Source organism: Falco rusticolus, chromosome Z (genome assembly GCF_015220075.1).
Source record: "Falco rusticolus isolate bFalRus1 chromosome Z, bFalRus1.pri, whole genome shotgun sequence".
Lineage (NCBI taxonomy): Eukaryota > Metazoa > Chordata > Aves > Falconiformes > Falconidae > Falco > Falco rusticolus.
In genome coordinates this window covers 59424197-59438679 of record NC_051210.1, presented here as the reverse complement: position 1 = coordinate 59438679, position 14483 = coordinate 59424197, and the positions used below count along the sequence as shown (strand labels likewise).

Genomic DNA, 14483 nt, shown 5'->3' with positions numbered 1-14483 from the left:
CCCCATGTATTCGCTGGTTGTCTTTCAGAATGTTATTTATATACTTATCCAGTAGTAAATGTTTCAACATCCTGGCTGAAGAGTATGCTGTGGATTATTCAAGTTATCAAAACAGCAATTATTTTTGCAAATGCAACTAACATTTTTGACTTATGCTTTCTGAGCATCTTGCATAGATTTTTCAGAGTTGATGACATTTGTCTTCTGAAAAATCAGGTCTCTTGAAGATATAAATTAGCGATTGAAAATTATTTAGGCTTTTACATCCTAATTTGAAGTATACATCTGTTTATAGAGACAATGTATGATAATGGGAATAAAAGAACTAAGCTGAAGTTTTCGTAAGTGGCAAAGGGCCAGGCTTTTAAAGTATTTAGAATATAAACTGCTTTTGCAGGTAATGGAAGTTGGCCACTCAATTCCTTTTAAAAAGATTGTTAAGACTAAGGATGGTCTTGAAATATGATATAAACTCCAAAGTTGCTTAGTAAGGGCAACAGGTTCTGAAGGATTTGGTTTTCTATAGAGATGTAAAAGCTATTTGAATATTTTTGATGACCTACAACTCCAAACAAAACATTAAAATATTTCAATCCATTCATTGTAGCATTAAATATTTGAAAATAAATACCAGAATAAAATTTCACTGCTTTTGTAACTAATAAAAGTTGTATTATTTTCCAAGACACTACTGAAAAAGAAATATGGCAGATGGTGAGGCTTTGAAATTGAGCTTCAGGAAGCAGTGCCTTCTGTTTGAAAATAAGAGAATTCATGGCAGAGGCAGTGGGATTTTTCTTTTAAGGTAAAAAAAAAGCTTTAGTATTTCATTAGCCACTGATATACTCAAGCTCAAATGCCAGAAAAATGTAATTTCTAGCCTCATTGCACAAGCAAAAGCATTGAATTTTTAATATATAAGTCTGTAAGGACAGTATGCAGGCATGTGAAGGCAGACTGGATTACACAGGTCGACAAAAAGCATCTGTCCTCTGACTCCTGAATTAGTCCACAGGCTGTTGTTACCGCCTGGTCACCCATAATGGAAAAAAAAAAAAAAAAAAAAAAAAGAAACACCAACAGTCTAGAACAGATGTAGAGGTAAACTGCTTAGATGCGATGGGAATGAATGTTTTATCTTGCAAAGGAAATAAAAAGAATGTGACTTCTTTAGTTGGCCAAATCAGAAAAGGGATCCCTGTAAAATTCATATAGTGAGGGAGAAGGCTACCTGTGCATTTTGCATTCCACCTGCACTAGGTGAAAGGTTGAGCTGAAGAATGAAGACAGAGGTGGAAACTTAAAAGCTGGGCTGAAGACAAGGAGGAGAAAGTCAGGCAAATGCAGGGTGAGGAAGGAATATCTGAGCTTAAAGTGAAAGGCATATGATGGGAAGAAAACTCATATTAAGCAATATTTTTATTTATCTTAGTTCTCTATGTGGTGCTTATATAATGTAATAAACTGGCAGTCCTATAAATATCCTCTGTAGAGAGCATTCAAACAAGCATCAGTCTGTTTTCAATGGCTGGTGTGTCTGATAAAAGTTGACTGGTACTGCCTGGGAAGCAATACAGTACTGGTCTGAATATACTGTCTGAATAATAGTACATTTCTTTGGCACAGGACAAGTGCTTGCAATGGGTGAGTTAACATGACTGACAGAGTTCTGTTTATAATGGCTCAATATGAGGGAATTGATCTTTTTCTTTTCAAGAAAGATAATATTTCACCTAACAACTTCAAGTACAAGCTCTGGTAAAAGCATTTCTTAGTTTAGGAGTTTGGTTTTACCTGGGCTAAATAAGGGGGGGTAAAAATTATTTTATCTTCTTGAGTCTTATTGTAGGTCTCATGCATGGCATGCTAAGAATATTTTTCAAAGTATATCTAAAAATACAATCTTTCATACTGTTTATTCGAAGTACGTTAAGTAATTCACCTTGTGTAATACTATGGCTTCACATACTATGGCTTCTCAGCAATCAGAAGCATATTCTCCATGCTAAACCTTAAAATCAGAAATGCAAACTCACATAATTTTTCCTTTAGAACAAGCCTTAATATTGTGATTTTGAGATGTATTGTTTAAAAAACATGTCTGTGGGGTTTTGATCTGCTGAGTGTCTTTCACTGTGCTCTTTAAGAAAGTAGATGGCAAAGATGCAAACAGTATGACAGAATAATACATAACAATGATGTTGAAAAGTAAGCAATATTAATCTTTAAACTTTCATATCTGCTACAGACATCACATGGGTGTGTGTGGATTTATCTTCAAGAAGAGATTATTCTGGGGGTATTTATGAACCCCTTGTTTTTACAGGGGTTTGGGTTTTTTTGACCTTCATCTTCAGTGCTTCATGATCTAAGATGAGTTGAATCCTCCATAATCTCTGCATCAAGTCCCCCTTAGTACCTTATCTGGGAGCATTATACAAGTCAGATGTAAGCAGGGAACTTGGTTATGCACAAAAAGTACTTATTAAAGAAAAACTGACTGAAAGTGTGAAGCACAGTAATAAAGTAGAAACTTAACTGGACCTTCACAAAAAATAGAGAGATTTTGTCCCAGCATTTCCTTTCCAAACTTTCTGTTGCTGTCTTATCAGATGTGTATTTGCCCCACTGTGTTGTACAGAATCTACTCTTTTAGAAACCTCTAGTTCTGCTTCTAATACTGGATTCTCACATGATCATTGTGAGAATCCATCGCATGGGTTCTCTTTTTCATTTCAGTGGTAAAAATCTGTCAGCTAAGTCCTTCAAATTTCCTAAACTGATTGAAAGTGACCTCTTGAAAGATGCCAGAAAATCAACACTGTTTTCTCTCCACCTCCTGGTATCTTGTTTCTAGTCTGATTATAGAGTTGCCTTCTGGTATTCTTTTGGTAAACAGGTATCAACTCATATAGTTAATATAAACCTCTTATATTTCATGTCTTAAACTGTCAGCTTGTTTATGCAAGCTGATATGCAGTCTGTCTGTCTGACTCCCTTTGGTTTCAGTAAAGAACTGGTCTCCTGATCATCCCTGGTGTATGCATGTTTTGGGCTTTTTCTGAGCTCCCTCCTATAAGGAGCTTCAGGTTTTCTTTTGGGAGGGAATTGCACATAGGGGACACTTCAGATTTTTCTGTCATGTCTGGATATAGGGTCACATCATATGTGACTCTACCAAAGACAGCATGAAGACATGCTTCATGCTGTGTCATCCCACAGAAGTACCTCACTGGCCAGACCTGGATGTGTGTGTATTTTAGCCAGCTCAATTCAGAGAGAGAGTTGTCTGCATGTGGGTACAATTCAGGACTTGGTACTTGGTCCCCCAGAGTAGCATTGATTCAGGAGATCTTTCAGTCCTATATTCCTAACTGGGAAAAAGATACACACACTTATATGAGCAAAATTAGCAATTCCAATCATGACTATTCTTAGTGTAGATACATGAGATATGCGTATAATATCTGTATACAAACTGAGTGCAGTTATCTGGACTCAGGTATGACACTTTCCACTGGTAACATTTTCAGGTGCAGTTTAAGTTCTGAGTTAAATACATACAGTAAATCATAGCACAGATCTTTGCACATCTATATAACAAATTTTTTATCCAATACATAAAAATAAATTAATGATACTGCTTTGTTTTCCAACATAATTCTAAAAATTACTTCATTAATATGCAATGTACCTAACTTAGTTTACTGTTTCGTTAAGGTCTTGGAATTGACAACGGGACTTCTTTACCGCAGAGCAGTTCTTCTCCATGGGATGATACACTTTTCAATATATCCATCCATGCAGCGATCCGACATGGAAAATGGAAGTTATTAACTGGATATCCAGGTAATGAAGTAACTCCATTTTGTACAGTGTGTCATATCTCCCACTTGCCTCAAACACAGTTTAATTCTGTTTAATATATTTTAATTTCTTTTAGTTATTCTGTTAACTTCTCAGGTTTTTGATCATGTGCAAAAATCTAGAAGGGACGCTTCCAAGATGCAAACAACATCATCTTTCATCTTGCAAATATTTTGTATGCAAATTATTTTCACAGTAGTGTAGAAACTATCAGGATCATAGAATATCTCAAGTTGCAAGGGACCCATAAAGATCAAGGAATCCAAGAAGAAAGTCCATGAAATTAATTGATATGAAATTAAGTGACGTGGAAGTTTGAATCCCAATGGTGCACCTTTTTTGTATAAATAGGACTCCTGTATAGGTAGGCCTGGACCAGAGAGACTCTGTTGCCAGGCTAGAGTTAAGGAATGCAGCAACAATCACTGTCCAGTGGCTTGTCAAAGGACCTAGTGAATTTGTTGATTACGGTATAACTACATCTCCACACCGCTGGTCCATATATGAGAATTAACCCTTGGTCTGTTCCTGTTTCTGCAGGCTGTAGCCATTGGTTCCCTCCACCATCTTTGTTCAATGAGTCAAAAATTGAGTCATCTGATCCACCGACAAAGAGACTTTGGCTGTTTGATATTGTTCATGATCCTGAAGAGAAAAATGATTTGTCTGAAAAATATCCTCATGTCGTGGAAAAACTGCTGTCACGGCTTCAGTATTATTATAAACGTTCAGTGCCTGTGTTCTACCCTGATGAGGATCCCCGCTGTGATCCAGCAGCAACAGGGGCTTGGGGTCCTTGGGCGTAGTACACAGCACTGCATCCTGCAGAACACCCCTGTAGCAGAGTCTGGTTTATGGACTCAGGGTCCTAGTCACGTATTTCTTACCTTGTTCATTAAACTACTGCTAATTATGAACTTATTCCTTGAGTAATTCAGTATTTCTTACTCTTCAAATATGTTGGGAACCTTATTTTGGTCTTTTCCCCCTCTCTCCTTCTTAGCAATTGTATGTGAAATATTGGCAAAATTATAAATCTGTTGTTCAAATATTCTTTGTCCAGAATACACTTTTAATGATAATTAACCAATAATGATTAAAAAAAAAAATTAATGAAGAAAGTTAAAAACCTTGAAAGAGTTTACTTTTCTTAAAAAGCTGCCAGGAATCATGGCAGCAGAGACATGCTGAATGCATCCTTCTTGTGGAATAAACTGATTTTTGTTTTCATGTTTGTCCAGAAGACAAATTGCATTGGAAGCTGTTACATATCTGTAAAGAATACGAAAAAATTCCAACAGTTGACATAATAATTTTTGCCTTTAACATGCACCTCCATCCAGAAAAGGGAACAGATAGAAATCACCCACAGTAAAAAAACCCAAAACCTCCCAGAAACCAGCAAAATCCCTATTCCTTATTCACTGTTAATGTATCAAATGGGTGTAGAGACTGGTGGTCAACTGGAGTGCAGGGCTGTCAGGCAGAGGGATCTTCACAGGCTGAAGAAATGGGTGAACAAAGACTTCATGAAGTTAACAAAGGCAGAGTCCTGCACTTGGGGTGAAACAGCCCCATGCAGGAGTACATGATGGGCTATGACCAGATAGAAAGTGTTTTTGTGGGGGAAAAAAATCTAGGCATCCTGCTGGATAATAAATAGAACAAGAGTTGCCATGGGGCCTCTTAGTGAAGAAGACCAACCACATGTCGTTCTGTGTAAGCAAGAATGTAGGCACCACATCAGGGAAAGTGTCTGTTCCTCTCTATTCAGCACTGGAGCATAACATCATATTTTGGGCTTCCCTGTACAAGAAAAGTATTGACAAATTGGAGTGAGTCCAGTGGAGCACCATGAAGATGATCATGGGAAGGAAGACAAAGAAGGGGAGGCTGAAGAAATGGGTTAGTTTATGCTGGAGAAGAAAGAGGAAATTGCTGCTTCAGCTACCTAACATGAGAGCATGGAGAAGATGAAGCCAGACTCTTCTCAGAGGTGCACAAGGCTGAAAGGCATATAAGGTACACATGGCATTCCAATTCAATATTAGGAAAAAAACTATCACACCATGAGGTTAATGAAATACAGTAACTGCAGGGCTACAACATCCATATCCTAGGAGTGTTCAGTCCATGGTTGGAGAGGATCCTGAGCAGTGTCATCTATCCCTAAAGTTGGCCCTGCTTGGGTGGTAGTGGTGAGGAACAACCAGGTACCTCCAAAGGGCATGAATTTCTGCATGAATTATTCCATGATTCTGTGATGAACAAAACCTTACGTTTATTGCCTGCCTGGTGAGTACCCTTTCACTCAGATTTTGTTTCTTTATTACCATAGTAGAGACTTTTCACCCTGAAGTGGGCTCTCAGCCATGAAGAAACCATACCAAGCAGTATTTCTCAGTTACTCATCAAACTGTTGCAAGATCAACCCACCAGTTCTCACAATGTCTCACACCTTGAGTCTGGCCAGAGTTCTGGTACTGCTTCTTAGTGTCCTTAGCCAAGTTCTCAGGCTGCAGAGTTCTACCTGTTATCCTCTCCAGAAAGTAGGGATCTAATTGCCTGTTTTCTGGCTCCAGGACCAACTCCTGTAAACTGCACTAAATTTTGCGCACCTTTCCCAGTGTTCCCCTCAGAATAGTTGTTCTAATTGTTAGCAAACAGATTCATGAAGAGACAGACTTGACAGAATTTGTACATTTTTTATAATTGAAAGATAAAACATGAAGAAGATGAAACTTAAGAAAACTTAAAATGCATATAAAAATGAGCAGAAATTCCTGCTTTCTGGTACAGTTGATTCTCCATTACACTGTCTTAAATCTAGCTTGCCTTTTCCACCTTTGATTTCCTACAAGTTTAAATGAAGCTAAAGCTCTCCAAAAGCCTGTTCAGCTGTTTGTCTTTTTCCCAAAGAGCCTCATGTTTTTTTCTCTCCTTTGTCACTTCTGCTTCTTTATTTCAGTACTTTTTTCTATTCTAATTCTTTCACTGTCTTCAACCATGAAGATGGGGAAAGAAGAAAAATTGTTTGGGATGAAATAATTCTTCTATAGTGGGCAAATGTATATTCTCTGTGGTCTGGTTGGATGTTTTGAACTCTGTTTCAGACCAAGGTTCAATATCCTTCTGCAATCAGCCATCCGTGGCTGAAAGCAGATGGTTGCAGCAGTATACGGCCAGGGCCAGCACATCTGATAAGCTCTACAGATTGTCCCTCACCTTCTAAACAATTGCTCAGAGCCTCAGAGATTTAACTTCTATAACTTTAGTTGGCTTCAGTTTTCTCTTTGATAAGCTCTACAAATTGTCCCTCACCTTCTAAACAATTGCTCAGAGCCTCAGAGATTTAACTTCTATATCTTTAGTTGGCTTTAGTTTTCTCTTCCATGAGGTTGCACAACCTTTCCATTGGGGTCTTTGGGCATAGTGCACAGCTTTACAATACCTTGTAAACTGTTGGTATTCACACAGTCACACATTTCCACAATTTAATTAGACACTGTGTGAAGAATCATTTGTTTTGTTTGTGACCTCCTCCCAGGTAATTTCAATTTTCACTGGTGAAATACATATGCTATGACAGAAGGTCTTACTATACTACATTTGGCAACTTTCATATTAACCAACGTATTTAAAATATCAAAAAGAATATATATGTTCTGCAAAGATGATGTCCAAACTGATACCTGATCATGTTTTTCCATTTCACAAAATACATTTAAGCTTTTCTTTCTATCATGTGTAACTGTTCACTCAACAGCTCAGATTTTAGCTAACACACAGCTCATGCAAAGGCCTGATGTGAGTTGGGAGCAGCGCCACTAAGTCAAAATGAGAGCAACATGTAGGCAGCCCACATGAAGGACTACAGGTCATTACACAGCCATTATCACCTGCAGCTTGCGGTCTCCAGTGGCCATAATCCTTGCTATTGATTGGCAGTTCCTTCAGAATCCACTAACTTATGGAAATAACATAGACCAAACTTCCAAGCTGGAAAGTATAAATACCTCAGCTTACCCAAAAGGCGTTTGAAGCACATCCTACAGCAGCTGGACCACTGAGGTTTTCGTGCTTCCCGCTGTGATAGAGGGCAGGCCTGTGTTGTGACAGGGGGGGAAGGATGAGCACTCATCATCAGCTAGATAAGTATGTTGCTCATAGATTGCGTGAGTTACGAGTTATGAATTAGACAACTTATGAGTTAGAAACCTCATGAATTAGTGAATTCATGTTAGATGAGTTTGTACGAGGAGGACTGAGCCCTTGTTTGATGTGTATGTGTGTTTGTTTTCTTTCCTAATGAGCTTATAAAATAATGAGTATGTTGTCCTGTAAATTTGAGAGATCCAAAAAGGCTTCAGAGCACAGCAGCGTTTCACTTTTGAGCTTTTGAAGATTCTTTATGACAACTGAGGCTCAGGCTCTGTTATTTGCTGACCACATCAAGGGATGGAAAACTTAAGCAACAAAACCTTATTATAAAGTATTCCATCACCTTGATGAAGTTTGCATCTTCCTTCAGTAGCTCTAGAAAAACCTTTATTGCAGTTCCCTTTCCTAATTATTGCAGTTTGTTTATTTTATACCAATATAATGATTTATGCTATTTGATAACTTTACATTTAGTGCAACTTTAAGTTTCATATCCTAATTTTCTGTAGCATATAGTTAGTAATATGGTTTGAAATACAGGATTCTGAAAGACTACGATGTCAAATCACCTTGTGCAACTTTTAGAGTTACTATTTCTGCATATTATGCATTAATGATACAGGTTGGCCTTCAAATGCCTTTTTGAGATAAATCATCCAAATATCAGAGGTTCTATTCTAAACTAAAGATGTTTAGTACATTAGTCCTCATTCATTCAGCATGTGTTGGTTAATTTGTTCTTGCAATCAAAATGCAGATGGAGAACTTGACAGCCATTCCTCAGTATATAAGGCAAGTAGATCCAATGAATTCACATTAGTCTCACACTTGTTTTGAATTGTCCTTTATTTCATAGTGCATATTTATTTAGCGCTCTGTTTACACAAACAGACAGGTAAGACTAGAAAGCTAACTGTCCTCAGTCAATACCCACATAAAATATTTTAGTTTATAGTAGCAATTACAGGCTGTGGTTACCATAATAACAAGGGACTGGACTTGAGGGCAGGGGGAATTTCTGCCCTATATTTCTCTGTGTCCTTCAGTATTTGACACTCACGTTACATGAGGAAAGGTGTTAGTTTATCCACAAAAGTGGGAACTTTTGTTAATGATATTTTTAATACAGGTACTGTTCTTTTTATGCTGATATACAATTTCATAGAAAAGAAACATCAACTAACTTGTAAAAACTCAAGTAATTAATGTGTTTGAGTCTCCCATTAATGTCAGCTCCTTGGCTAAAGTTAGAAAAGATTAAAGAATGTCTAATTTTAATTTCAGAGGTAGGCAGAGCTTTTATATGATCTCTTTTCTCTGTGTCCTACAATCTGCATTTTAAATCTTGCTGATATATTAGTTAATATAATTAATCTATTAGGAAGAGACTGGCATGTCACTGTCTTCTGTTGGGATTAGATTGAGACTCTGTTTCCTCTTGTTATTTTTTAAAATCCAAGGATTCATTATTTTCTCAGCTACAGTGCCATAATTATTTGTTTTATTTCCTAATTATTTTCCATGGGTGGTCCTTCATAAAATATTTTAATTGAACTGGGTTAGAGAAAAAACCCGTCTGGCTGACACATTTAGGTTGGCATCTGCAAAGATATGTATTGTACGGTTGTTTCAAATTGGGAAATAAAGAATTTTTTATATGTTTTGTGGTTACTTGAGTAACATTCAAAAATGCAAGCATTTTGAACTCTCTAAATAAAACTTCATTTCATCCCTTTCCAAGTTAAGATTCATTCTTAATCTAGCAAACATCTGAGCATTTTGAATTCAAAAGTCTTCATTTTTATATCGTAGAAATTATTTAAGCTTCAGAAAAGTAACCAAGTTTAGGAAGAATGCCCACACTGGCTACTTATTTTGTATTTCTTATTTACAAAAAGATGCACATAAACAAAGAAGGGATAAATTTATCAGCAAAACAGAAAATGTAGACCTGTTTTGAAGTCAAAAGCCCTGTATTCATCCTGAAAATAATTTGTCCAACTTTAGAAATATTGATAAATGGGTCTTGGATGAAATTCTGAGTTTAATCCTCTTCAGAATCTCTGAACAGAAGAACGTGGAGTTCAAACTCATGTGGTCTGTGTGGAGTTGAAGCTCCACTAGCAGTCCCTGTTGGTGTCTGTGAATTTGCCTCTCATCTTACTTTCTGACAGAGTGGTTTAATGGCAGTAAGGCTATATATAGGTATATTCCCAAAGCTCTTCCATGTTTTCATTAAGAAGCAGTAAATGAGCTTGAGGTTACACAGAGAATCCTCTTAGACCTCTGATGCCCTGTTGCAAACTTACCAGAGTCCTGGTGGAAGTGGTGGTAGTGACAGAGCCACTGATATGGCACGTGTGATGGAGCCTGGCATGCAAGGACACGCAGTCTGTGTATGTAGCCATGCTTGTAATCCGAGGGCCAGGGAAACCCAAATGAGAAATAAGCAAGTGAATCAGAGAATACAGAAGTCAAACAATCTAAATGAAGTAAAACCTGACAAAGAAAAAATACATTAAGTCAATTCTGGTGATCCGGAATCTAGCCATAGGTGTGGGCTGTTTTTAACCTAGGAACACCAAACCATTTCCAGGATGTAGTAGTTTTCAAGGGAGAATTTGTTTTCCTGCTCCTTTGGCAGCCCACCGCAGGCCCTGCTCCAGGCGGACCCCAAGGCTGTGTCTCTCTCATAGCATTAACCTTAGCTGTGACATGGTGGAGGAGTAGAGGACCCTTTCTACAGCCCAGCCCTTCCCTTGGGACCCATAGGTTTCGTTTCTCTCTAGCTATAAATAACTTAAGGTTTGTAATGGGAAAGTAGTGCTTTTGCTAAGAGAAGGGAAAAAAACCTACCAGTTCTAACTTTGAGGAGGTTTTTAAGTTTGGGGGTTTTTTTGCCAGCAGGTTTCCAACTGAGTGTTTTTAACTCTTTCAGCTTACGGTCTTTGTCAGCTGCAGGCAGTGGACTTGATTCAGTTTCAAGTTGCGTTGTTATATGGGAAGATCCTGGTTAAACATACTGTTTAGAGATTTCCCTGGGGTCCCAAGCTGCTTTTTCTGATCCCAGTGCTCTCACGTGTCTTCTTCCGTTGCCGTACAATTTGTGTATGAGCTCATCTACATCAAGCAGTACTGCTGTGAGGAACAGTAAAAACATTTTGGCACAGAGCAGGCAGAGTGAGTCAGCCACCCAACCATGGAGGAGTTCAGTGACGGCCCTTGTGATAATTGCATGCCATGGTTAGCAGAGGCAAAGAGGATAGTGCATTAAGTTCCTTTTGCGTTACTGTTCCCTCCAGAGAGTGTTGGTTTTGTGGGGTGGAGTAGAGAGATATTGGTGATATATCTGCTGCCAAGTTTCAAAAAAGTGACTACTGGCTGCAGTCATCAAAGCAGCTGCCGGATGTTGATCCCCTAATTCTAGCTAAACTCAACAGCAAAAAAAGGCAGCTATATTTTGTCTGCAGGACTATAGTTAGAAAAAAGTACATTCAGAATCACTAGATTTGCATGTAAGAAATTCAGTGCTTATTTGGACAAGTCTTGAAAGCCACAACAAGGTACTACACCAAAGCCACAGTTCTGGGCTGCCAGATTCTGACATTCAGGACTGTGATAAAAATAAAAGAGCTCTGTCTTGCTTTGTGCCATGCATTCTTGTGATTTCTTCAAGCAAACAAGAAGTTAGAATGCAGTGAATACATGTACAAACAAAGTAAGCTTGTTCAGTATTCAGCAATGCTTGTTGAGTAGTTTTGGGCATAGAGCCCATGGTAATGAATGGAAAACTTTGATCAGGACATTTGTGGCCTGCCCAGATCATTTCATAGGATCTACAGTTCTGCTGGGACATCTAAGCCCTTAAGTTACCTTACATTTATCCTGCCCCACTGGGAATAAAGGTTTAACAGGGCTCTCTGGATGGTGGGAAGATGAATGTTGAAAGCATCAAATCAGAGGCTTGCCTTCACCTCTAGCAGACATACTTTTAGTTCCAGCTTGACTCTGCTTAACTCACTATAGCAAATAACTTTTTTTTCTCTCTGCAGATTAAAATCGTGGTAGTTCTGTGACTCCAAACTCTTTTCTTGATATTGTTCATCAGCGCGGGGTTATCCATGAAAACAGTTGATTTCTGGAGGATCATAATTTTTTCCCGTCTGTCCTGTGTATTAGTGTTAAGAGAAGCCTTTTTAAAAGGCTGTGAAAATCGTAACTGCCATCCCCAAAACTGTGAAAACACTGCTGCCCTGTAGTTGGCCCTTATAGATGTACTGAATTTTAACTTTAATTCTTGTCCCCTTTGCTTTGTTTTCAAATACTCTGTTTTACAACTCATACTTGATTGATAAAGCACTGTCTGAAATAATCCCAACATGGCTCTAAGTCTGGTCTGGTCACACCTCCTGACCCCAGCAGTGATATGTTGTAGAAACAAAGTCATTCTCCTGCCTTTTCAGTTCTGTTTTGGCTTGACTCTATAATGAAGACAGCATAGTCATGGTATATTAAACTGGATAGAAGCAACATACACATTACTATTATTCTGCTTCTAGCTAAAGCTCTGAGACTAATGCAGTGGAGAAGCCTGGCTAAGAATTTGCTGATAGTTTTCTTTTGCCATACATTCAGCCTGAAAAAAAACCCCATCCAGAACAGCTGAAATGGCACAGCCTTTGACTGAATAAAAAATAGGCACATTTATGATATCAAAGACTTATGAAAATATCCCCTCTGGATTTTGAAAAATGTAGGAGGGAATGAGAGTAGAACAATTGTATTTCTGTTTATATTTGCCCTAGAAAGTAGCCCACTCTGAAGAAACATTTGCAGAAATGAATGATGGAAAAATTGTCTCTTAGAGGCAGAAGGTATAATGTGTCTGAAATTCCTTTGAGTTATAATTTCTTGTTAACAACAGGCCCATAATACACAGGGAGTTAATGTACATTGTTTTATGTGAAATTTTTAGAATTCACTTTTTCAGTATTCACTTTATAGTAAAGAAAAGGCCATGGTATAGTAAAAAAAATGGCAAAAAGCAAGTATTTCTTCAATTATTATTCTGCCACTAGAAAATTGAGATCATTTTCCTACAAAACGGAAGATTATCTATGCAAATGTTTATTCTATTTATAGCATTAAATAAAATTGCAAGAAGCCATCTTGCTGGCTGTGAAAAGTGAGTGTGGTGTTGAGAGTCAAGTCTAATTATTAAACCACAATTATTATTGAGAAATTTTGTACTATTCAATGAATTATGCATTTTATATTTAACTTGTGACATAAAATATGTGTGAACCCAATCCAAAACCCAAATCCAAACAAAGCAAGCTTCTACTTTATCTAAGTTTGTTGTACTTCTAAATTTCACATTTTCAGTCTCTGGTTCTAAATACCAAGGTGAAATTACTCAGTGTATTAGTATCTGATTTTCAGAAGCAATGATGATGTGGAGACCCTGCTATAACAACATCATCTAACAGCTGTTCTTCTCATGTCCTATAGAAATGTATTTGTAAGCATCATGAGCTACTAGCAAAAGCTGACTTTTTAATAGCAGCCACTAACCATCCTTTTACTTAATGTGATTTAATGACGTTTGTGTGATGGCATGTTCAAATAAAATAATGGCTTCTTTTTATATGTAAGTGCTGGTTTTATCCATAGTTTATTTTCATTGTGCTTTGCATAAATGTACTCTGATGTGCATTAGAATGAAAGAAAATGTTTTAGGAACACCTGGTTTAATCCTAAACATTAGCCTGGCCATAAATGACTACAATACAATGATAATCATTGAAACTCAAGATGTAGCACACATCTGGCATTGTTTAGCTCCATAACTCTCAGCCTAAAATGCATACACAACTGCAGCACCCTTGAAGTATTTTTCCTTCCACTGCTGTCTTGGAGTCGATTACCACATAAATCCCTCTGTATCATCAGAGTGAAAGAGTATTTCCACTCAAAACCATAGCTTCAAGTAAATGCAGTGTTCATGAAAGATCTTTGCCCACAGGCTGCACTCAGAAGATTCTGAATTAAGTAATGATTAATTAACAGCTGTGTGTCCTAGTTGTGCATATAACAAGAGGGAGAGGAAAGGAGAGGATATTGTGAGAAATAGAGACAGGGCTGTGCCAAAACCAGTGCGTTTTAAAAAAAATTTGTTCAGGATATTGGTCACTCAACCTGAGTGCAGTCATGGTTCCAGCTTGTTTTATGAACCAGTCCTAGTCCAGTTGTAGAGTGGGATTAAAGGTTCCCATTTGTAATATGATGGATTTACAAAAGGCAGGTCCTGCTGCCTAACCTGATCTCCTTCTATGACAACATGACCCACCCAGTGGATGAGGGAAAGGCTGTGGATGTTGTCTGCCTGGACATTAGTAAAGCCTTTGACACCAGCTCCCACAGCATTCTCCTGGGGAAACTGGCTGCTCATGGCC

The 14483-nt window shown here is 37.8% G+C and overlaps 1 protein-coding gene and 1 long non-coding RNA gene across 2 annotated transcripts in view; one reads left to right on the top strand and one right to left on the bottom strand.

The window, feature by feature from the left end:
- The window catches only part of ARSB (arylsulfatase B), a 67550-nt gene extending 62585 nt beyond the window's left edge, over positions 1-4965 (top strand). The window contains exons 7-8 of the mRNA XM_037373735.1: positions 3721-3849; positions 4408-4965. Of these exons, the coding sequence (XP_037229632.1) occupies positions 3721-3849; positions 4408-4673 (395 nt within the window). The 3' untranslated portion in view covers positions 4674-4965. The remainder of the gene's footprint in view (positions 1-3720; positions 3850-4407) is intronic.
- A 286-nt stretch (positions 4966-5251) lies between these two features.
- LOC119141414 lies at positions 5252-13738 on the bottom strand. Its single transcript, XR_005101922.1, has 2 exons — positions 7189-13738; positions 5252-7092 (listed from the first exon to the last, which is right to left on the bottom strand). It is a non-coding gene; the product is annotated as an uncharacterized LOC119141414 (long non-coding RNA).
- Between the last annotated feature and the right edge of the window lie 745 nt (positions 13739-14483).